Source organism: Vidua chalybeata, chromosome 32, assembly GCF_026979565.1.
Source record: "Vidua chalybeata isolate OUT-0048 chromosome 32, bVidCha1 merged haplotype, whole genome shotgun sequence".
NCBI lineage: Eukaryota > Metazoa > Chordata > Aves > Passeriformes > Viduidae > Vidua > Vidua chalybeata.
Genome location: NC_071561.1, coordinates 1,292,631 through 1,313,903, shown reverse-complemented (window position 1 = coordinate 1,313,903; position 21,273 = coordinate 1,292,631). Strand labels below are relative to the sequence as shown.

General features: G+C 64.8%; 2 protein-coding genes across 3 annotated transcripts in view; both read right to left on the bottom strand.

The window, feature by feature from the left end:
* The window catches only part of PACS1 (phosphofurin acidic cluster sorting protein 1), a gene marked incomplete at its 5' end in the record, with an annotated part of 6,306 nt that extends 552 nt beyond the window's left edge, over positions 1–5,754 (bottom strand). Inside the window, 11 exon segments of the mRNA XM_053967985.1 lie at positions 30–85; positions 88–95; positions 621–781; positions 1,716–1,775; positions 2,137–2,208; positions 2,300–2,391; positions 2,806–2,944; positions 3,656–3,781; positions 4,424–4,513; positions 5,020–5,107; positions 5,651–5,754. Coding sequence (XP_053823960.1) covers positions 30–85; positions 88–95; positions 621–781; positions 1,716–1,775; positions 2,137–2,208; positions 2,300–2,391; positions 2,806–2,944; positions 3,656–3,781; positions 4,424–4,513; positions 5,020–5,107; positions 5,651–5,754 — 996 coding nt within the window.
* An 821-nt stretch (positions 5,755–6,575) lies between these two features.
* On the bottom strand, positions 6,576–21,207 carry SF3B2 (splicing factor 3b subunit 2). 2 transcript variants are annotated; one of them, XM_053968110.1, is made up of 22 exons: positions 21,045–21,207; positions 20,206–20,252; positions 19,461–19,526; positions 18,793–18,993; positions 18,064–18,123; positions 17,845–17,962; positions 17,664–17,746; positions 17,117–17,222; positions 16,571–16,653; positions 15,810–16,016; positions 15,137–15,274; positions 14,727–14,807; positions 13,825–14,052; positions 12,969–13,118; positions 12,218–12,307; positions 11,435–11,542; positions 10,511–10,618; positions 9,768–9,910; positions 8,936–9,037; positions 8,365–8,464; positions 7,322–7,507; positions 6,576–6,732 (listed from the first exon to the last, which is right to left on the bottom strand). In XM_053968110.1, exons 1-22 carry the CDS (start codon positions 21,196–21,198, stop codon positions 6,661–6,663), a joined length of 2,631 nt encoding a protein of 876 aa, XP_053824085.1. In that variant the 5' UTR covers positions 21,199–21,207; the 3' UTR covers positions 6,576–6,660. The 2 variants fall into 2 exon arrangements, with proteins under 2 accessions (XP_053824085.1, XP_053824086.1); XM_053968111.1 differs by having other exon boundaries at positions 6,576–6,729.
* Positions 21,208–21,273: the final 66 nt, after the last annotated feature.

Sequence of the window (21,273 nt, the reverse complement as noted above, 5' to 3'; positions counted from 1 at the left end):
CCTCCCAGTGCTCCCAGTCTGGCACTGACCGGGGCGGGGCCCTCGCTGCCCATCTCGGTCTGGGAGCTCGACTGGGAGAGACCTCAAAGAACGGCCTGGGGGACAGGGGGGGAGGTTTTGGGGGTGCTCAGGGGGGGTTTTGGGATCCCCAGGCTGGTTCTGGGCTCCCCCTGACCTCAGCCAGGCTTAGCTGGCAACACTGTCGGCAGGGCGTTTTTTGGGGGTGCTCAGGGGGGGTTTTGGGGGTGCTCAGGCCGGTTTTGGGGTCCCCCTGATCTGAGCTGCGGTTTTGGGGTGTTCAAGCCGGTTTTGGGGTGCTCAGGGGGTTTTTGGGGTCCCCCTGACCTGAGCTGTGGTTTTGAGGTGCTCAGGGTTTTTTTGGGGGGTGCTCAGGGCGGTTTTGGGGGTGCTCAGGCCGGTTTTGGGGTCCCCCTGACCTGAGCCATGGTTTTGGGGTGCTCAGGGAGGTTTTTGGGGTCCCCCTGACCTGAGACGCTAGGGGTGGTCAGGTGGGTTTTGGGGTGCTCAGGGGGTTTTGGGGTCCCCCTGACCTGAGCTGTGGTTTTGGGGTGCTCAGGCCGGTTTTGGGGTGCTCAGGGGTTTTTTGGGGTCCCCCTGACCTGAGCCGCGGTTTTGGGGTGCTCAGGACGCTGTCGGTGTCGTCCAGGTCGGCGCCGCTGTCGCTGGGGTTGAAAATCTCCAGGGAGTCGTAGAGCTCGTCCAGGTCCTCGGCCACCGCCCGCATCCGCGCCGGGGACACGTGGTCCAGGCCAAAGCCACCCTGGGGACACCCGGTGTCACTGTCACCTCCTTGGGGACACCCCGGTGGCACTGTCACCTCCTTGGGGACACCCAGTGGCACTGTCACCTCCCCAGGGACACCCCGGTATCACTGTCACCTCCTTAGGGACACCCGGTGTCACTGTCACCTCCTTGGGGACACCCCAGTGTCACTGTCACCTCCCCAAGGACACCCTGGTGTCACTGTCACCTCCTTGGGGACACCCCGGTGGCACTGTCACCTCCTTGGGGACATCCCAGTGTCACTGTCACCTCCCCAAGGACACCCCAGTGTCACTGTCACCTCCTTGGGGACACCCGGTGGCACTGTCACCTCCCTGGGAACAGCCCTGTCCCCCATTGTCACCGCCTTGGGGACATCCCAGTGTCGCTGTCACTCCCCCGGGGACACCTCAATATCATCGTCCCCCCCCTCGGGGACACCCCTGTCACCCCCCTGGGGACACTGGCACACCCCTGTCACCCCCAGGGCCACCCCTGGGTCCCCGTGCCAGCCCCCCCAGCCCTGTGGCACCCTCCTGGCGTTGTCACCCTGTGTCCCCACCACGTCCCCAAGTCCCTGTGTCCCCCTGTCTCTGTCCCCTCTGTCCCCTCTGTCCCTCTGTCCCCTCTGTCCCCTCTGTCCCTCTGTCCCCTCCTGTCCCTCTGTCCCCTCTGTCCCTCTGTCCCCTCTGTCCCTCTGTCCCCTCCTGTCCCTCTGTCCCCTCTGTCCCCTCTGTCCCTCTGTCCCTCTGTCCCCTCCTGTCCCTCTGTCCCTCTGTCCCCTCCTGTCCCTCTGTCCCCTCTGTCCCTCTGTCCCTCTGTCCCCTCCTGTCCCTCTGTCCCTCTGTCCCTCTGTCCCCTCTGTCCCCTCTGTCCCCTCTGTTGCTCTGTCCCTCTGTCCCTCTGTCCCTCTGTCCCTCTGTCCCCGGTACCTCCTCGGACACCCGGAATCGTTTCAGCAGCGCCACAAATTTCTGTTTGATGTTGGGGTGCTGGGGGGGGAGTTCAGGTCAGGAACACCCGGGGGACACCCGGGACCTCCCCCAAAATGCCTCAGAGCCCCCCTGGGACCCCCCAAAACCCCTGAGAACCCCCAAATCCCCCCTGGACCTCCCCAAGACCCCCAAACGCCCCCCCCCCGGGACCCCCAACACCCCCTGGAGCCCCTCCCACACCTCCCACCCCTCCCCCAGGTACCCCCAAATCCACTGGGACCCCTCCCCCACCCATGGGACCCCCCCCCAGATGCCCCCCCCCGATTCCCCTCCCCCACCCATGGGGGACTCCTCAGACCTCACTGGGACCCCCCAGCACCCCCAGTTGCCCCTGACCCCCCACCGGACCCCCCCTCACCCTGGCACCCCCCGGGCCCTTCCTCCTCGGCTTCTTCCCCTTGGGCAGCTCCTCCTCCTCATCGAACAGGTCCTGGGGGGGTGGGGAGGGGTCAGGGGGGTTGGGGGGCACCCCCTGGGTGCTGGGGGGGGGTGTCTGGAATTTGGGGGGGGGGGGGTCGCACCTGGCCCGGCAGAGCGTCATCGCTGCCCTCGGGCTCCGAGGAGAAACTCTCCTCCTCCTCCTCCGAGTCCTGGTCCAGGTCCGGGGAGCGGTCTGGGGTGGGGGGGACGGACAAAAATGGGGGGAGGGAAAATGGGGAGGGGGTGCAAAAAATGGCGGTGGTGGGGGAAACCCGGGAGAGGCCAGAAAAAAAAGCCGAAAACCCCGAAAAAAACAGAGGAAAAAGGGGAAGAAAAGGGAAAATTTGGAGGGGGGGGGAATGAATGAGGGGGGGCACCCATGGGTGGGGGGGGGGCACCTAGGACTCCCAGTGCCCCCCCAGCCCCCTGGGCACACCCCGTGCCCCCCCAGCACCCACTGAGGACCCCTCCCCACCCCCTCTGGGTGCCCCCCCAGCCCCTCGTGTCCCCCCCGTGCCCCCCTCAACCCCTGGGTGACCCCCGTACCCACCCCGTTCCCCCCGGTGCCCCCCCCGGTGCCCCCCCCGGTGCCCCCCCCGGTGCCCACCCGCTCCCTTGGCTTTGCCCTCGGGCTCCACGGGCTGGCTCGAGAGCGCGACCACCCCGACCTCGGCCACGGGCAGCGGCTCCGTCAGCGCCCGGTGCAGCACCAGGGCCTGGCCGGCCTCGCTGGGCAGCTGCAGCACCTGGGGGGGGGGGGGGGGCGCCAAAAATGGGGCTGGGGGCACCCTGAGACCCCCACGGGGCAACTAAACCCCCAAACCGGGCAGCCAAAGCCCCGCATGGGGCACCCAGAGCCCCCCCCTGACTCCTCCAGACCCTTTCCTGGGGCGCCCCAATCCACCCAGGCCCCCCCGCTCTGGGGGTTGCAGCACCTGGGGGGGGGCACCCAAAATAGGGGGGGGCACCTTGAAACCCCCAAACCCATCCAAGACCCCCCCCAGGACCCCCCAAATCCCCCCCACTCCTCTCTGCCCCCACACTCACAGCCCTCGGGGTGCCCTCCTGACGATCTCCCGGGACTCTGGGACCCCCCCAGGCCCCCGCAAAACCCCCCCAGGAACCCCCAATCCCCTGAGACCCCCCCCCAAATTCCCCCTCTCTCCACCACACTTCACATCCCCTGGGGTTCCCCCCTGAGCCTCTCCCGGGGCTCTGGGACCCCCCCCAAACCACCCGCGACCTCCCCGGACCCCCCCAAAACCCTCCCAGGATCCCCCCAGGGCCCCTCCCAGCCCCCTGTGACCCCCCCCAAACCCCCCTAACCCCCCCCCACTCCTCTCTGCCCCACACTCACAGCCCCTGGGGTGCCTTCCTGAGGCTCTCCCGGGGTTCTGTGACCCGCCCCAAACCCCCCGGGACCCCCCCCCAAACCCCCCGCCCCCCGTGCCCCCCACCTCGGCCAGGTTGATCAGCCCCACCGCGAGCGTTTTGTAGCCCAGGAACGGGCGGTGCTTGGAGCGCTTGCGGCGCTGCAGCATCACCTGCAGCCGGTTCGTGTCGCGCTTCAGGAAGTGCCCGTACTGCGGGGGGGGGGGGGCACGGAGGGGGTCACGGACCCGCGGGGGGGGTCACGGACCCTGGGGGGGGTCACGGACCCCTGGGGGGCGAGTGACCCCCGGGGGGTGGCGAGTTTTGAGGAGGAAAAAGGGGGATTTGGGGGGTCGCAGCAACACCTGGGGCAGGTTTGGGGAGGGGGTTTGGTGGGGTCGTTGATCCTGGGGGGGGGGGGGGTCGGGGTCACCGATCCCTGGGGGGGGGTCACTGGTCATTGAGGGGGGGGGTCATTGATCCCTGGGGGGGGGGGGGGGGTCACTGACCCGAGAAATTGGGGCTTTGACCCCGGTGGAGCGAATTTTGGGGTGAAAAGGGGGATTTGGGTCGCAGCATCACCTGGGGCAGGTTTGGGGGGGCAAGGAGCTCTGGGGGGGGTCATGGACACGGGGGGGGGTCACTGGTGCCTGGTGGGGGGTCACTTATCTTTTGGGGGGGTCATTGACCCTAGAAAGGGGGGGTTTGACCCTGGGGGGGGGGCGAGTTATGGGGTGAAAAGGGGGGGTTGGGGTCGTAGGTGCAGGGAGTAGGGGCAGTTTTGGGTGGGGGGGGGGGTCTGGGGGTGTCGCTGCCCCCGGGGGGGTCCCCGGAGTGGGGAGGGGTCCCGGTACCTGCAGGGAGAAGGTGAGCTGCAGCTCGGTCTCGGGGGGGCCCCCGGGGGGCAGCGGGATCTCGTTGGAGCGCAGGATCCGCTTGGAGCCCTGGGGGGAGGGGCGGGACCCCCACGGGGACCCCAAAACCCGGAACTCGCTGGGACCCCAAAATGAACTTTGCACCCTCCAAGGGTCCCTGGGGTCCCCCCCCAGCCCCTCCAGGGAAACCCCCGCACCCCCCTCGAATTTTCACCGCCCAGCCCAGAGCCTTGGGGACCCCACAGGACCCCCCCAGACCCCACAGGACCCCCCCCAGACCCCTCCAGGACCCCCCCCAGACCCCACAGGACCCCCCCAGACCCCTCCAGGACCCCCCCAGACCCCACAGGACCCCCCAGATCCCTCAAGAGGCCCCCAGACCCCTCCAGGACCCCCCAGACCCCACAGGACCCCCCCAGACCCCTCCAGGACCCCCCCAGACCCCACAGGACCCCCCCAGACCCCTCCAGGACCCCCCCAGACCCCTCGAGGACGCCCTCAAACCTCCCCAGAGCCCCCCAGACCTCTCCAGGAGCCCCCCAGAACACCCCAAATGCCCCCAGGACCCCCCCCACCTGCAGCTTGACCGCGATGACCACCGAGCCCAGGTCTTTGGCCACCTCCCGGACCAGCACGAGGCGCCGCAGGGTGAGGCTGAACAGCCTGGGGGGGGTCCGGGGGGGGGGGAATCTCACCCCAGAGACCCCCCCTCCAATAAAAGGGTCCCAAACCCCAAGGGCTGAAACCCCTCGAGACCCCCAAAGGAACTCCCCAAAAAAAACACCAACCCCAAGATCCCGGGCCCGGGACCCCCCCAGGACCCCCCCCCCGGGACCCCCTACCCCTCAAAAAGGCGCAGCTCGAAGGTTGGACCCCCCCCGGGACCCCCCAAGACGCCCCCAGCCCCACAGGGACCCCACGGGCCCCCGCAGCCCCCTCCCCACAATGGATCCTGGGGGAGTCCCGGGGGATTCTGGGGGGGTCCCGGGAATTGGGGGGTCCTGCGGGGGTCTGAGGGGGCCCCGGGGGGTCCCGGGGGGGTCCCGGGGATTGGGGGGTCCCAGGGGGGGTCCCGGGAATTGGGGGGTCCTGGGGGGATCCCAGGGATTAGGGGATCCCGGGGGGGCTCCCGGGGGGGTCCCGATGACTGGGGGGTCCCAGGAGGTCCCTGGTGATCCCGGGGGGTCCCTGCCCCCCCCCCCTCACCTGGGCACGCAGCTGGGCGAGCTGCGATCCACCTCCCAGGTGGCGAACAGGTTCATGTGCACCGGCCCGGGGGGGGGTCCCGGGGGGGCCCCGGGCCCGGGGGGGGGCGCGGGGGGCCCGGGGGGGGCCCCGGGGGGGCTCCGGGCCCGGGGGGGGCGCGGGGGGCGCCGCGTTCCGCCATCGCCGCCGCCGCGCCGGCCACGCCCCCCGCGCCCGATTGGCTGCCGCGACGCATCGCCGGATCTGATTGGGTAAGGCCAGTCACGGCCCCGCCCACGCGCGGCGCTGATTGGTCACCGCCCACCCCGCTGCGGAACAGCGGCCACGCCCTCCTGTCAGGAGAGGCCACGCCCAACGCTGCAGAGACCACGCCCATCAAGGTTCTGGGCGCTGATTGGGTGAGCGGGGAGGAGGCCACGCCCCGTTGGGGACATTGCGGGGTCACCGTGGGGTCAGGGGGGACAGGGACAAGGCGGGGCCGGGGGGGGACACGGGGGTGACACCGCGGGGACATCCTGGGTGGCCCCGATGGCCCCGCCCACTGTCCCAGCCCTGCCTGTCCCCACCCCCTGTGAGCCCCCCCGGCACGGGCTGGGGACAGGGACAAGGAGGGGACAAGGCTTGGGGACAGCACGGACAGCTGAGGGGGACACGGTGACATCGGGGACATGTCCCAGTGACACGGTGACCTCAGTGCCATGCCCCAGTGACACGGTGACCTCGTTGTCACGGTGACCTCGGTGCCACCAGGCAGAGGCAGGGTTCGGCGGGGACGCCACCTTTTATTTACAAAACAACGGGGACAGGGTGGGGACAACGCTGGGGACAAGGCCAGGGGACAATGACAAGGACAGTGCCACCGCACTGTCCCCAACACCCGGACCGCGGCCCCGGGTGACAGCGGGGGTGACATCCCCCGATCCCGGGGTGGCACCAGCGCCCTGCGGGGTGGCAGAGGGCGGTGCCAGGGAGGTGACAGCGAGGGGACAGCGAGGGGACAGTGGTGACATCTAAAACTTGAACTCCTTGTACTTCTTGCCCCCCCCGCGGGCGTCCTGGGGCTGCGCCTTCCGCTTCTTCTGCTGCGGGGACAGAGGGGACAGTGAGGGGACAGTGAGGGGACAGCGAGGGGACAGGGAGGGGACAGCGAAGGGACAGCGAGGGGACAGCGAGGGGACAGCGAGGGGACAGGGAGGGGACAGCGAGGGGACAGGGAGGGGACAGGGAGGGGACAGGGAGGGGACAGGGAGGGGACAGCGAAGGGACAGGGAGGGGAGAGTGAGGGGACAGCGAGGGGACAGCGAGGGGACAGGGAGGGGACAGGGAGGGGACAGGGAGAGGACAGCGAGGGGACAGGGAGAGGACAGGGAGAGGACAGCGAGGGGACAGCGAGGGGACAGCGAGGGGACAGGGATGGCCCACACTGGGAACCCCTTGTGCTTCATCCCACCCCCGTGGGACACCCTGGGGACAGGAGCTGGGGACAAAGTGGGGCTGGGGGGGGGAGGAGGTGACAGGGAGGTGACAACGGGGTCCCAGGGACATGGGGAGGGACAGGGATGTCCCACATTGGAAACCCCTCGTGCTTCATGCCACCCCCACGGGGCAGCCCTGAGGGGACAGGGAGGGGACAGGGAGGGGACAGGGAGGGGACACAGGTGCCACCCCCACCTTCTGCTTGGCGGCGTGCTCGGCCACCATGTCGCTGAAGTCCTCCTTCTCCACCTGCGCCTGCTGCTCCCGCACGTGCTCCTCGTACTTCTGCGTCATGGCCGTGGGGTCCAGCTCCAGCTCCTCGGGGGCCAGCGCCACCTCCACGCCCTGCGCCTCGGCCACCGGGCCCTTGCGGCCCATCACCTGTGGGGACAGCACGGGGACATCGTGGGGACAGGGTCACTGCCACCCCCCCGGGGCCTCTGTGACCAGTCCCTTGTGTCCCATCACCTCTGGGGACAGCACGGGGACAGGGTCACAGTCACACCCCGGGCTCCTGTCACCTGTCAGGGACATGGGGACAGCACGGGGACAGGGTCACAGTCACCCCCTGGGCCTCTGTCACCTGTCAGAGACATGGGGACACAATGGGACAGGGTCACAGTCACACCCCGGGCTCCTGTCACCTGTCAGGGACATGGGGACAGCACGGGGACAGGGTCACAGTCACACCCCGGGCTCCTGTCACCTGTCAGGGACATGGGGACACCATGGGGACAGGGTCACAGTCACCCCCTGGGCCTTTGTCACCTGTCAGGGACATGGGGACACCATGGGGACAGGGTCACTGCCACCCCCTGGGCCTCTGTCACCTGTCAGGGACATGGGGACACCATGGGGACAGGGTCACTGTCACCCCCTGGGCCTCTGTCACCTGTCAGGGACATGGGGACACCATGGGGACAGGGTCACTGTCACCCCCTGGGCTTCTGTCACCTGTTAGGGACACCACAGGGACACAGGTGACACCGATCCCATGGGTTTTGGGGTCCTAGGGAGGTTTTGGGGGTTGTTTTTGGGGTCTCCAGGGATATTTTGGGGTGTTTTTGGGGTCCCAGGGGGGTTTTGGGGGGGGTCTCACCGCAGACATGTCGTAGATGTGGGTGGGGGGTGTTTTTGGGGTCCCAGGGGGGTTTTGGGGGGGGTCTCACGCAGACATGTCGTAGATGTGGGTGGGGGGTGTTTTTGGGGTCCCAGGGGGGTTTTGGGGGGGGTCTCACCGCAGACATGTCGTAGATGTGGGTGGAGCCCATCATGGCCGTGCCCACGGTCGCCGTGCGCTTCTCGGGGACCACCGTGAACAGCTGGGGGGTCTCGCTCCTTTTTGGGGGCGGGTCAGGATGGATAGGGGGGCTCCTGATCACCCCAAAACACCCCCAGCGCCCCAAAATCTCCCCTACACCCTGACCCTCCCAAATCCCCAAGCCCCCCTTGATTCCCCCAAACTCCTTTGAGCCTCCCAAACCCCCCCAAAACTTTCCCAAACTCCCCAAAAACCTCCCCAAACACCCCAAAACCCCCAAACCCCCTCCCTAAAACTCCAAGCCTCCCAAAATTTACCCCTGAACCCCAAACTCCTCTAGTCCCCCAACACCCCTGAGCCCCCAGAATTTCCCAAACCACCCAAAAAACTCCCCAAAACCCCCCAAAAATCTCCTTGCCCTCCGAAATTCCCCCCTGAACCCAAACTTCCCCAGTCCCCCAACACCCCTGAGCTCCTCAAACCCCCAAAAATTCCCCCCGAAACCTCCTCAAAATCCCCAAACCCCCCCCCCCCAAAACCCCCCTCACCCGTCCATGGCCTCCTCGATTTTCTTCTTGCGGAGCTCGATCAGCTCCGGGGTCTCCATCCCGGCCGGCACCGAGGAGAAGCCCCCCGGGGTGATCAACCCACTGGGGGAGGGGGGGGATTGGGGGGTCAGGGGGCACCCAGGGTTCAGGGGGCACCCCCAAACTTGTGGGGAGCACCCCCTCCCTCCCAGATTTTCTTGGAGAGGGATGAACCAACCGTGTTCCCCATCCTAAAGAAAACCCCACAGCATTCCCCCTTTGTGGGGGGATTTGGGGGGTGTAGGGGTCACTGGGGGAGTCCCCCCGAGTTCTTGGGGTACCCCGGGTGCCAGGAGGGGGGGGGTCCCCACATTTTGTCTCAAAGAATGATGAACCCCGTTCCCCATCCCAAAGGAAACCCCACAGAATTTCCCCTTTATGGGGGGATTTGGGGCTCCCTGTGGGTCCCAATCAGTTTTTGGGGTTCCCCTGAGTGCTGGGAGGGTGCCCAGGAGTTTTTGGGGTCCCCCCCAACCTGTCCATGGGGTGGGTGAACCCCATTCCTCACCCCAAATCCCAAATTTATTGCTCCTTTATGGGGGAATTGAGGGGAGTTTAGGGGACATTTGAGCTTTTTGGGGTGCCCTATGAGCTTCTTGCGGTGCCCCTGAGATTTTTGGGGTTCCCCTGAGTTTTTTTTGGGGTGCCCCCCAGCTGTCCCCCCACTCCTCACCCCAAATCAAACCCAGGAGAGGTCGCTCATTTATGGGAGAATTTGGGGGGGGGTAAGGGGACATTTTTTGGGGTACCCCCGAGTTTTTTGGGGTACCCCCGAGTTTTTTGGGGTGCCCACCTGTCGGCGGGGGTGATGAAGCCGGTCTCGTCGGGTTTTTCTTCGTCGCTCTCCTCCTCCTCCTCCTCCTCCGAGGATTCCTCGTCCGACGGCTCCAGCTCCCCCCAGGGCGTGCGGTCGATCTCCTCCTCCTCCTCCTTGGTCTGGGGGGGGCCCGGGGGGGGTCACCCGGGGATTTGGGGGGTCCCGGGGGAGTTGGGCAGGGGGATTTTGGGGGGGATTTGGGGTTTTTTGGGGGAGATTTTTGGGGGTTTTTGAAGCTTGGAAAGGGGATTTGAGTGTGGAGTTATGGAGATCCCAAAACTGGGGGGGCCCGGGGGGGGGTCACACGAGGATTTGGGGGGGTCGCTGGGGTGCTTGAAGGGGTCAGGCAGGGGGATTTTGGGGGGGCATGGCCTTTTTTTTATTTTGGATTTTTGGAGTTTTTTTAATGCTTGTAAAGGAGATTTGGGTGTGGGGTTATTGAGACCCCAAACCTGGGGGGGGGGGGGTCCGGCAAGACTTTTGGGGTCCCGGGGAGGTTTGGGGGGGGGGGGGCCAGGTGTGCCTAGCAAGGTTTGGGGGTCCTGTGGGGAGGGTCCATCAGGGTTTTGAGGGGGGGGGGGGCTGGTGTGTCCAGCAGGGTTCGGTGTGGCCCAGGCATGCTTAGCAGGATTTGGGGGGGCCTGGGGGGGTCCATCAGGGTTTGGGGATCCCGGGGGGGGGGTCCCGCGGTTTTTGGGGGTCCCGGGGGTCCCCAGCACCTGGAACTCGGCGGCGTTGGTGCCGAACACGTCGCCGTAGAGCGGCTTCCCCGTCTCGTCCACGGGCGGCTTCCCCCAGCCCCCGGCGTGGTACCCGAAGGAGCAGCCCTGGGGCAGGGGAGACACCCCAAAATCATCCCGAGCCACCCCCAAAATCACCCTGACACCCCCCCAAAATCATCCCGAGCCACCCCCAAAATCACCCTGACACCCCTAAATCATCCTGAGCCACCCCCAAAATCAACCTGAGCCACCCCCAAAAACATCCTGACACCCCTAAATCATCCTGAGCCACCCCCAAAAACATCCTGACACCCCCCCAAAATCACCCTGACACCTTCCCAAAATCATCCTGAGCCACCCCCAAAATCATCCTGACACCCCCCCAAAATCACCCTGACACCCCCAAAATCATCCTGAGCCACCCCCAAAATCATCCTGACACCCCCCCAAAATCATCCTGATCCCCAAAATCTTCCTGAAACTCTCCCCAAAATCATCCTGAGCCCCACCCCCAAAATCCATCCCCACGCCCAAAATCCTAAAAATCTTTCCCAAATCCCCCCCAGAAAGGAGCACCTGGAGGTGGGGGGGGGGGGTTACAGACCCCCCTCAAAACCCCGAACACCCCCCAAGACCCAAATAAACCCCCCAGCACCCAAATTTCTCTCCCCCAGACCCCAAATCCTCCCTGAAAACACCCAAATTTCCCCTCCCAGCACTCAAAGATCCACCCAGCACCCCAAAATTCCCCCCAAGACCCCAAACAACCCCCCAGCACCCACAACCCCCCCAACAAAACACCCCAACACTCCCACCCTGCAGCACCAAAAGCCCCCAAATCCCCCAGCCAGGACCCCAAACCCCCCCCAAAAAAAACCCCAAACCCCCCAAAAAACCCCAAACCCCCCAAGTCCCGCTCACCTCGGGGATGGGGGAGTTGAGCCCCGGGATTTTGAGGTTGGGGTACGAGGGGGGGGGTCCGTAGCGCTGCATGGCGATCAGCCACGGGGGGGGCACCTTGTGGGCATTCTGGGGGGGCACAGGGGGGGGTCAACACCCCTAAAATCCACCCCCCAGCACCCCAAAAAACCTCAAATCTGCCCCAGCACCCCAAAATCCCCCCTCCCCCCAAAGTCACAGCAGGAACTGGGCGGGGGGAAAAGGAAGGGGTGGGGGGGCACAGAGACCCCTCCCCACTGCCAGGGGTTTGGGGTGGATTTGGGGCATTCCCAGGGGTTTGGGGTGGATTTCGGGTGGTTTTGGGATGGTTTTAGAGTGGATTTGGGGTGTCCATACCAGCCCCACAGGCATTCCCAGGGATTTAGGGTGGATTTGGGGTTTGGGATGGTTTCGGGGTGGTTTTGGGCAGTTTTGGGGTGCCCTATACCAGTCCCATGGGCATGCCCAGGGATTTGGGGTTTGGGATGGTTTTGGGGTGGATTTGGGATGGTTTTGGGGTGGTTTTAGGATGGTTTTGGGGTGTCCATACCAGCCCCATGGGCATGCCCAGGGATTTGGGGTTTAGGATGCTTTTGGGGTGGATTTGGGATGGTTTTAGGGTGGTTTTAGGATGGTTTTAGGAGGGTTTTGGGGTGTCCATACCGGCCCCATGGGCATGCCCAGGGATTGGGGGTTTGGGATGGTTTTGGGGTGGATTTGGGATGGTTTTGGGGTGGTTTTAGGATGGTTTTGGGGTGTCCATACCGGCCCCACGGGCATGCCCAGCGCGATCCGCAGCTCGTCCGAGAGATCGCCCGGCTTCTTCTCCTTGAGCCGCGTCTCGAACTCCTTCCCCTGGGGACACCAAGGGGACAATGAGGTCACCCAGGGGACAGCGGGGTCACCAAGGGACACAGCGGGGTCATGGGGGCAGTGACAACCCCAAAAATCCAACCAGGCTGTCACCAAAGCCCCCAAAGTCCCACAACGATGTCCCAAAAGCCACCAATGTCACCCCCAGGATGTCTTCAAACCCCCAAATGTCCCCAAAGCCCAAAATGTTCAACCAGGATATCCCCAAACCCCCCAAAATCCAACCACAACGTTCCCAAACCCCCAAAATCCAAGCAGAATGTCCCCAAACCCCCAAAGCTCCAACCAGGATGTCCCCAGTCTCTCGAACTTCCCCACCCAGATGTTCCCCAGATCCCCAAATCTTCAACCAGGAGATCTCCAAACCCCAAAATGTCCAACCAAGATGTTCTCAAATCCCCGAATGTCCCCCCAGGACAGCCCTAAACCCCCAAATGTTCCCCCCCACGATGTCCCCAAACCCCCAAAACTCCAACCAGGATGTCCCCAAACCTCCAAAATCCAACCACAACGTCCCCGAAGTCACAAAATCCAACCAGGATGTCCCCAGAATTCAACCAGGACATCTCCAAACCCCAAAGCGTCCAACCAAGATGTCCCCAAACATCCCCCAGGACAGCCCTAAAGCCCCAGGTGTCCCCACCTCGTAGTAGAGGTCCCCGTGGATGGTCAGCTTGGGCTTGGTCTGCCACTTGAAGAAGGCGTCGTGCAGCTTCTGGTAGTCGATGTCGATCTTGCCCATCTTGGGCCGCACCTTCTCCCTCATCTTGGACTTCATGGTCTTCTGCTCCTCCTGGGGACACCGCAGGGGACAGTGGGGACACGCCCCGGGGCCGTGGGGACACGGGGGTGGCCCCAGGGAGCCTCAGGGGTGGCTATGGCAGCCACCAAGGCACACAGGTGTGACCACGATGGCCACAAGGTCACAAAACGCAACCAGGATGTCCCTAGATCCAACCAGGATGTCCCCAAACCTCCAAAATCCAACCAAGATGTCCCCAAATCCAACCAGGATGTCCTCAGAATCACAAAATCCAACCAGGATGTCCCCAAAATCACAAAATCCAACCAGGATGTCCCAAAAATCCAACCAGGATGTCCCCAAACCTCCAAAATCCAACCAGGATGCCCCCAAATCCAACCAGGATGTTCCCAGAATCACAAAATCCAACCAGGATGTCTTAAAAATCCAATCAGGATGTCCCAAAATCCAACCAGGATGTCCCCAAAGTCACGAAACCCAACCAGGATGTCCCCCAAACCTCCAAAATCCTCCCATCCCCTGACTGTCCCACAGCTGCCCTTCAGGCATTCCCCAAGATGTCCCCAAGGTGTCCCCGAGGTGTCCCCACCTTCTCCTGCAGGGCCTCGCGCATCTCCTGGATGCCTGTGACCACCTAGAACCTCCCCAAACGCCTTCCCTGCTCCTCTCCCATCCCCTGGCTGCCCCTCAGGCGTTCCTGGAGGTGTCCCCAAGGTGTCCCCGAGGTGTCCCCCACCTTCTCCTGCAGGGCCTCGCGCATCTCCTGGATGCCGGTGCGCTTGATGAACTCGGGCAGCTCGAAGGGCGGCTTCTCGATGCCCCTCTTGCCCTGCAGGTATTTCCTCTTGAAGCACCAGTGCCGCGGCACCGGCACCGAGTTCCGCGTGGCCTTCAGGTGCACCAGCAGCTTGGGGTCCTGCGCCGTCACGTCGTGCATCTCCACCACGTCCGGGCGGGCCACCAGCTGCGGGGACAGCAAAGGGACATCAGGGGACAGCTGGGGACAGAGGGGAGTCAGAGTGGTGGAACCCCAGAGTGGTTCTGTAGGACCCCAAAGTGACCTCTGGGTGGTCACATTGTCCATCTTCACCATGTCAGGGTGAGACACCAGCTGGGACAGCAAAGGGACATCTGGGGACAAAGGGGACAGCAAGGGACAGCAGAGAAGTTAGCAGGGAGAGCCCCAGGGTGGCACTGGGGGACCCCAAGTGACCTCTGGGTGGTCACGTCGTGCATCTACACCATGTCAGGGTGTGCCATCAGCTGTGGGGACAGCAGGGGACACCAGGGACATCATGGGACAGCAAAGGGACATCAGAGGACAGAGGGAAGTCAGAGCAGTGGAGCCCCAGGACGGTGCTGGGGGCATTGAGGCAATGCCTGGGTGGGGACATGGGACACCAGGGTGGCACTGGTGGGGTGACAAGGAGATTGAGGTCCCAAGTTGACCCCTGGGTGGGCAACTGGGACCAGTGTCCCCAGGAAGGTGACAAGGGGCACATTGCACCACCCAGGGTGGCTCTGGTGTCCCCACCACGGTTCCCAGGGGACAGGAGGCGTCACCTTAGGGCTGTCCCCAGCTCCAAGTGCCACCCACACCCATGGGAGAGGGGACAGGGCCATGTCCCCAAGTGTCACCTGCTTCAGCTCGGCCACCGTGAACCTGTTCATGCGCCGCAGCTTCTTCTTGGACAGCTTGGGGACCTCCTGCTTCTTCTCCTGGGGACATGTGGGGACAGCGCAAGTGACACCGGGAGGGACGCCCTGGGTGGCACCTGATGGCACCACCCGCTGTCCCTGTCCCTGAGCCATCTCTGTCCCCTCTGTCCCACCCAGAGCCACCTCAGCTCCTCCCCAATCCCTGCTGTCACCACCCCCAGTGTCCCCAACTCAGTACCAGCTCCAGGTGCCACCCCCCTGTCACCCTCAATGTCACCCCACTGTCCCCCTGATGTTCCCAGTGCCACCTGCTCACCCCATCACTGCCCCTGTCCCCCAGTGTCCCCATGTCCTCAATGTCCCCAGTGTCCCCATGTCCCGAGTGCCACCTGCTCGTCCTCGGAGCTGTCCCCGTCGCTGCCCCTGGTGCCATCCTCGGGTCCCTTTTTCCGGGGCACCCCGGCGCTCTCGGCTCGCTCCGCCCGCTCCGGCTCCTTCTCCTTGTCCTTCTTCACCTCGTCCGTCAGCTGCCATGGGGACGGGGACAGGGACAGGGGATGGACACAAGGACATGGACAGGGGACAAAGATAGAATAGGGCATTGGGACAGGGGACAGGGTCAGGGGTACCCAGGGGACAGGGACAACCACATGGGGATAGGGTCAAGGAAAGGGATCAGGGACAGGGGTCAGGGGTCAGGGGACACAGCTCAGCAGCACCCAGGGGTGACACTGAAGTGACCCTCAGCACCCAGGGGTGACCCTCAGCACCCAGGGTGACCCAGCAGTGACCCTGGCACCCCGCAGTGACATCTGGCACCCAGCAGTGACCCAGGAATGACCCCTCAGCACCCAGGAGTGACCCAGGAGTGACCCAGCACTGACCCTCACTCACCACCCAGGGGTGACCCCCAGCACCCAGCACTGACCCTTGGCACCCAGGGGTGACCCACGAGTGACCCTTGGAACCCAGCACTGACCCCCAGCACTCAGCAGTGACCCTCACCACCCAAGGGTGACCCCTGGCACCCAAAGGTGCCACCACCGCCCCCCAAAGTGTCACCTTGAAGGCCTCGAAGATCCTCTTGAAGAAGACAAAGTTGGGGTCGTAGATCTCGGGCTCCTCGCTCACGTACTCGATCTCCACCTCGGGGGTGTCCCCAGCGGGGGTCTCGGGGTCCCCCCGGGAGGGGGTCGGGGTTGGGGGCCCCTCCCGGGCCCCGCCCCTCCCCCGCTTCTTCTTCTTGCGGTTGCGGCGCTTCCGGTTCCGCTGGGAGGGGACAGAAGGGACAGTGAGGGGACAGAAGGGACAGTGAGGGGACAGAAGGGACAGTGAGGGGACAGTGAGGGGACAGGCCCCTCTAATCGGGGGAACAAGGGGGGACCCCCAATGGGAGAGCAGAAGAGGGGACAAAGGTGACACAGGTGACCCCAGAGTGGGTCACACCCCCTGCACTTGGGGGGGGACAAAAAACAGACATTGAGGTGGCACCAAGAGGGGACAGAATTTCCCAGTAAGGGGGTAAAAAAGGGACATTGAGGTGGCACCAAGAAGGGACAGATCCCCCCTGTAAAGGGACAAATAAGGGACATTGGGGTGAGCCTGAAGTGACCCAAACCCCACCACAGGCACCAAGAGAGGGGACAACAGCGACACCCCAGTGACACAGGTGACCCCGGAGCCATCCAAACCCCTGTCCCAAATAAACTCATCCTGGACCCCCCAGCCGGGGAAATTTGGGGCACCCTGAGGACCCCCCACTCGCCCAGGGGTGCCAATTTGGGTGGGGGGGGTGGCCTGCCCACCACTGTCCCCTCTGTCACCTCCTTTTTGGATGTCCCTGTGTCCTCCTCAGCCTCGGAGGCCGACGCCGACGTTCGCAGCTCCATCTCCATCTCGTCCTCAGCTGGGGGGACACGGGGGGGGTCAGGGCTGTCCCCCACCTCTGGGTGCCATCCCCACCTCTGGGTGCCACCCCCCACCTCTGGGTGCCACCCCCACCTCTGGGTGCCACCCCCCAGAGCACAAATCCCAATTTTTAAGAGGAATTTTGAGAAGATTTTGGGATGGTGGGTGGCACCCAGTGAGCACTGGATGACACTGGGGGGGGTGACACCACTTTGGGGTGTCTCTGGGGGTCACCTGGCAACACCCACAGGTGACAAATTTCATTTTTCAGCTGAACTTTCCATTTCTGGGGTGAAAATTCCCATTTTTTGGGCAGATTTTGAGGCTTTAAAGGAGTTTCCTGTGGCGGGGGGCAGCACCCAGAGGGGACTGGGGGACACTCAGGAGGGGCAGGGGACAGTGTGGGTGGCACTGGGGGTGGCAGGGGACACCGTGGTGGCACTGGGGGTGGCAGGGCTCACCCGAGACCCCTGGCACTGTCACCAGCTCCTCCTGCCGGCTCTCCTTGAGCTGCAGGATCTTCTCCAGCGCCTGCGGGATCTTGGGGCCCACCCCGGAGTCCTCAGCCTGGGGGGCACAAGGTGGGGGGGTCAGCGGGACCCCCGGGGATCACCCTCAAATCAGGGAGACCCCTAGGATCCCCTGAAATGAGGAAGACCCCCAGGACCCCCCCAAAATCAGGAAGACCCTCCTGAAATCAGGGAGACCCCAAAATTGGGGAGACTCCCAGGCCTGCCTCCAAAGAGACCCCAGACCCACAGAGACCCCTCCCCACAATAAAGAGACCCCAGACACAAAAGCCCCACACTCAGAGACCCCAAACAGAGCCCCCAGCCCCACAGCCCCTCCCCAACAGACACCACAAACCCACAGAGACCCCTCCCCACAACAGAGACCTCAGAGACCCCCATGCAGAGCCCCCAGCCCCACAGAGAACCCCCCCCAGCCCCACAGAGTCCCCCACAGACCCCCCCCAAGCCCCCAGCCCCACAGAGCCCCCAGCCCCACCTCTCTGCTGTCGTCACCGGGGGGCGGGGGGGGCCCGCGGGGCCGGGGGGCTCCCATGGCCAGGGGGGCTCCCATGGGGCTGCCTGGGGGAGGGGGGGGGACACAAAGGTGACATCAGCCCGGGAGGGGGTGGGGACAGGGGACAAAAGTGTCCCCCACCCACCCCAGGGTCCCCCCTCACCTCGGGGGGCCAGGGGGGTCCTGGCAGCCATGGGAGCCCCCTCGGGGGGGGCGCGGGGGGTGGGGGGGGTCAGCTTGGCCATCTCCTGCTGCCGCTCCTGCTCCAGCAGCACCGCGGCCTGGGGGGCACCGGGGGGGTCAGGGGGGGCACAGGGGGGGCCTGGGCTTGGCCCCCCCACCCCAAGGTGCCCCCCAAAACCCAGGGGTGCCCCCCCCTCACCCGTTTCTGCTGCTCCAGCAGCTCCTGCTCCTTGGCCTTGTCCCCGAATGGGTGCTGACCCTGGAGGGGGGGGGCACAGTCAGGACCCCCCCAGCACCCAAGGGTGCCCCCCAAAGGGTCACCCACCCCTCAACAGTCCCCAAAACCACCAAATCCCAGCCCAAAACCACCCCCTCAGCTCATCCCCTCTATAGATGCCACCCCCAAGGTGCCCCACCCCCTCCAACACTCCCCCTGGACCCCTTTAAACTCCCCAAACCCCCACCAACCCCTCACCCCCCCCCCCGTGCCCCCCACCCACCCAAGGGTGCCCCCCACTCCAAGGTGATCCCCCACACCTGTGCCTGCTCCTCCTACAGCAGCAGGACCCCTTTAACCCCCCCAAACGCCCCCAAACCCCACACCCCCAAGTCCCCCCCCGCGTGCCCCCCACCCCAAAAAGCCCCCCTGGACCTGGACCTGCCCCTCCAGCAACAGCAGGGACACATTAATCCCCCAAACCCCCCCATACCCCCGAGTATCCCCGTGCCCCCCAACCCCTAAAAGGTGCCCCCCACCCCCCAAAACGCCCCCCCCCAGACCTGTGCCCACTCCTCCTGCAGCAGCAGGGGACCCTTTTACCCTCCCAAAACCCAACACCCCCGAGGTCCCCCCGTGCCCCCCACCCCACAAAAGGTACCCCTCACCCCCAATGAGCCCCCCACCCCCCCAAAACGCCCCCCCCCGGACCTGTGCCCGCTCCTCCTGCAGCAGCATGGCCGCCTGCTGCTGGGCCAGCGTCAGCCGCTCCTCCTCGGACAGCCCCGCGGGGGGGGGCGGGGGCGGCACCGGGACCCCCCCCACGGGCCCCCCCATACCGAAGGTGAGCCCCAGGCCCGGGGGGGGAGGGGGCGGCACCAGGGGGTGCTGCAGGGGCAGCGCTGGGGGCAGCTGGGGAGGGGGAGGTGGGGTCAGGGCGGGGGGGGGGGGGGGTCACCTGGGACACCCCCACCCCAAAATTTCATCCCCCGGGAATCAGTGGTGGGAGGGGTCTGAAACCCCTGAGCCCCCTCCCCCACCCCACCCCAAAATTTAACACCACAAGCGCCTCAAATTCGGGGGGTCTGGGGGGGTTTTAACACCCCCACCCCATAACTGGGTGTCACTGACCCCCCCACGCCAAATTTGGATCCTCTGGAAAGTTTTAACCCACCCCCCCCCCCTCAAAACTGGGGGTCATTTACCTCCCCCCCCCAAAAAAATTTGGAGCTGTGACAGATCTTAACCCCCCCCCCAAATGACTCATGAACTCCCCTTCCCACCCCAAATTGGGGGTCCTGGGGGTGCCCCCAGCCCCCCTCCCCACAAAACAGACCCTGGGGGGTTCCTGCCCCCCCCAACCCCCCCCAAAATCCCACCTGGGGGGGCGGGGCCTTGTCCCCCTCCTCTGGGCGCAGGGCGGGGCGGCTCAGCACGATCCCAGTCTGGGGGAGGGGGGGACACAAATTGGGGGGGGGGGTCCCCGTGAGCACCCCCCTGCTCGGAGGGGACATGGGGACCCCCTCCTCTGGGAGGCTGGGGGCAGCACAAACCCTCCCACCCCCCAAAAATTGAAGAAAACACCCCCAAAATCCCATTAAACCCCCTCAGAATCCTATTCAAGCCTCTCAAAATCACATTAAACCCCCCCCAAAATCAGAGTAAACACACTCAAAATCTCATTAAACTCCCCCAAAATCCCATTAAACTCCCCCAAATCAAATAAAGCCCCCCAAAATCCCACTAAACCCCCTCAAAATCCCATTAAATGCCCCAAAAATCACATTAAAATCCCCTGAAATGCCATTAGACCACCCAAAAATCACATTATACTGCCCCAAAATCAGAATAAACACCCATAAAATCACATTAACCCCCCCCAAACCACATTAAACACCCCAAAAATCCCCTTCCACCCCCTCACAATCACATTACACCCCCCAAAACTCCTGTTAGCTCCCTCAAAATCCCATTAACCCCCCCCAAAATCACCATGAATCTCTCCAAGACCCCATTAAATCCCCCTAAAATCACGACAGACCCCCCCAAAAATGAGTCCCCCTCCTCAAAGGGACACAAGGAGAGGGGAGAATTTGGGGTCCCCCCATTTTGGGGGGGTCTCACCTGCAGGGTGTAGGCCTGGAGCCGCTCCAGCAGCTCCTCCCGGGTCCCTGTGGGGAATGGGGGGTTCAGGGACCCCCAAATTCTGCCCCACAACCGCCCCCTCCCCAGATTCCTCTGTCCCCCCCAGGTACCCCAAGAATTCCCTCCTTAGGGACACCCAAAACTCCCCCAGGGACTCCTGATCCCCCACCAGGACTCCCAGATCCCCCCAGGGAACCCCAAAAATCCCCCAAATCCCCACAGGTGACCCCAAAACCCCCGAGATCCCCCAATTTCCCCTCCTACCCCTTTAGATCTCCCCCAAATCCCCTCAGGTGACCCCTGAAACCCCCCAATTTCCCCTCAGATCTCCCTTCAAGGAACCCAAAAACCCCCGAGACCCCCCAAATTTCCACCCTTCCCCTCGGATCTCCCCTCAAGTGACCCCAAAACCCCCAAATTTCCCTCGTACCCCACAGATCTCCTCTCAAGTAACCCCCAAATTTCCCCCTTCCCCTCACACGTCCCCCAAATCCCCTCAGGTGACCCCGACTCCCTCTCAGTTTCCCGCCCACCCCTCAGATCTCCCCCCCCGCTCCCCTCACGGCTCCCGCTCCCCTCACGAATCCCGCTCCCCTCACGGATCCCGTTCCCCTCACGGATCCCGCTCCCCTCACGAATCCCGCTCCCCTCACGGATCCCGCTCCCCTCACGAATCCCGCTCCCCTCACGAATCCCGCTCCCCTCACGGCTCCCGCTCCCCTCAGATCCCGCTCCCCTCACGAATCCCTTTCCCCTCACGGATCCCGCTCCCCTCACGAATCCCGCTCCCCTCACGGATCCCTCCCCGTTCCCCGCACCCTGCGCGGGGGCTCCGATGCCGGCGAGCGTGGCCTGGAGCTCGGCGTGGGCCCAGCCCGCGTAGGGCGAGCGCTCGGGGGCTCGGGGGTCCCTGAGGGGCTCCCCGGGCCCGGCCCCGGCCGCCGCCGCCGCCTCCGCGCGCTCCGCCGCCATCTTGGCCGCCCCGCCGCCGCCGCGAGCGTGGCAGCCAATCAGAGAGCGCGGCGCCGCGCCGTGCGCGCTGACGTC

Bases quoted from the DNA above. Each gene is read 5' to 3' on its own strand.
- SF3B2 (XM_053968110.1), bottom strand. From the start codon at position 21,198: ATGGCGGCGGAGCGCGCGGAGGCGGCGGCGGCGGCCGGGGCCGGGCCC. The intron at 19,527-20,205 runs GTGAGACCCCCC...CCCCTCCCCCAG, and splicing joins TCCAGGCCTACACCCTGCAG to ACTGGGATCGTGCTGAGCCG. The intron at 15,275-15,809 runs GTGACACTTTGG...TCCCCATGGCAG, and splicing joins GGATCTTCGAGGCCTTCAAG to CTGACGGACGAGGTGAAGAA.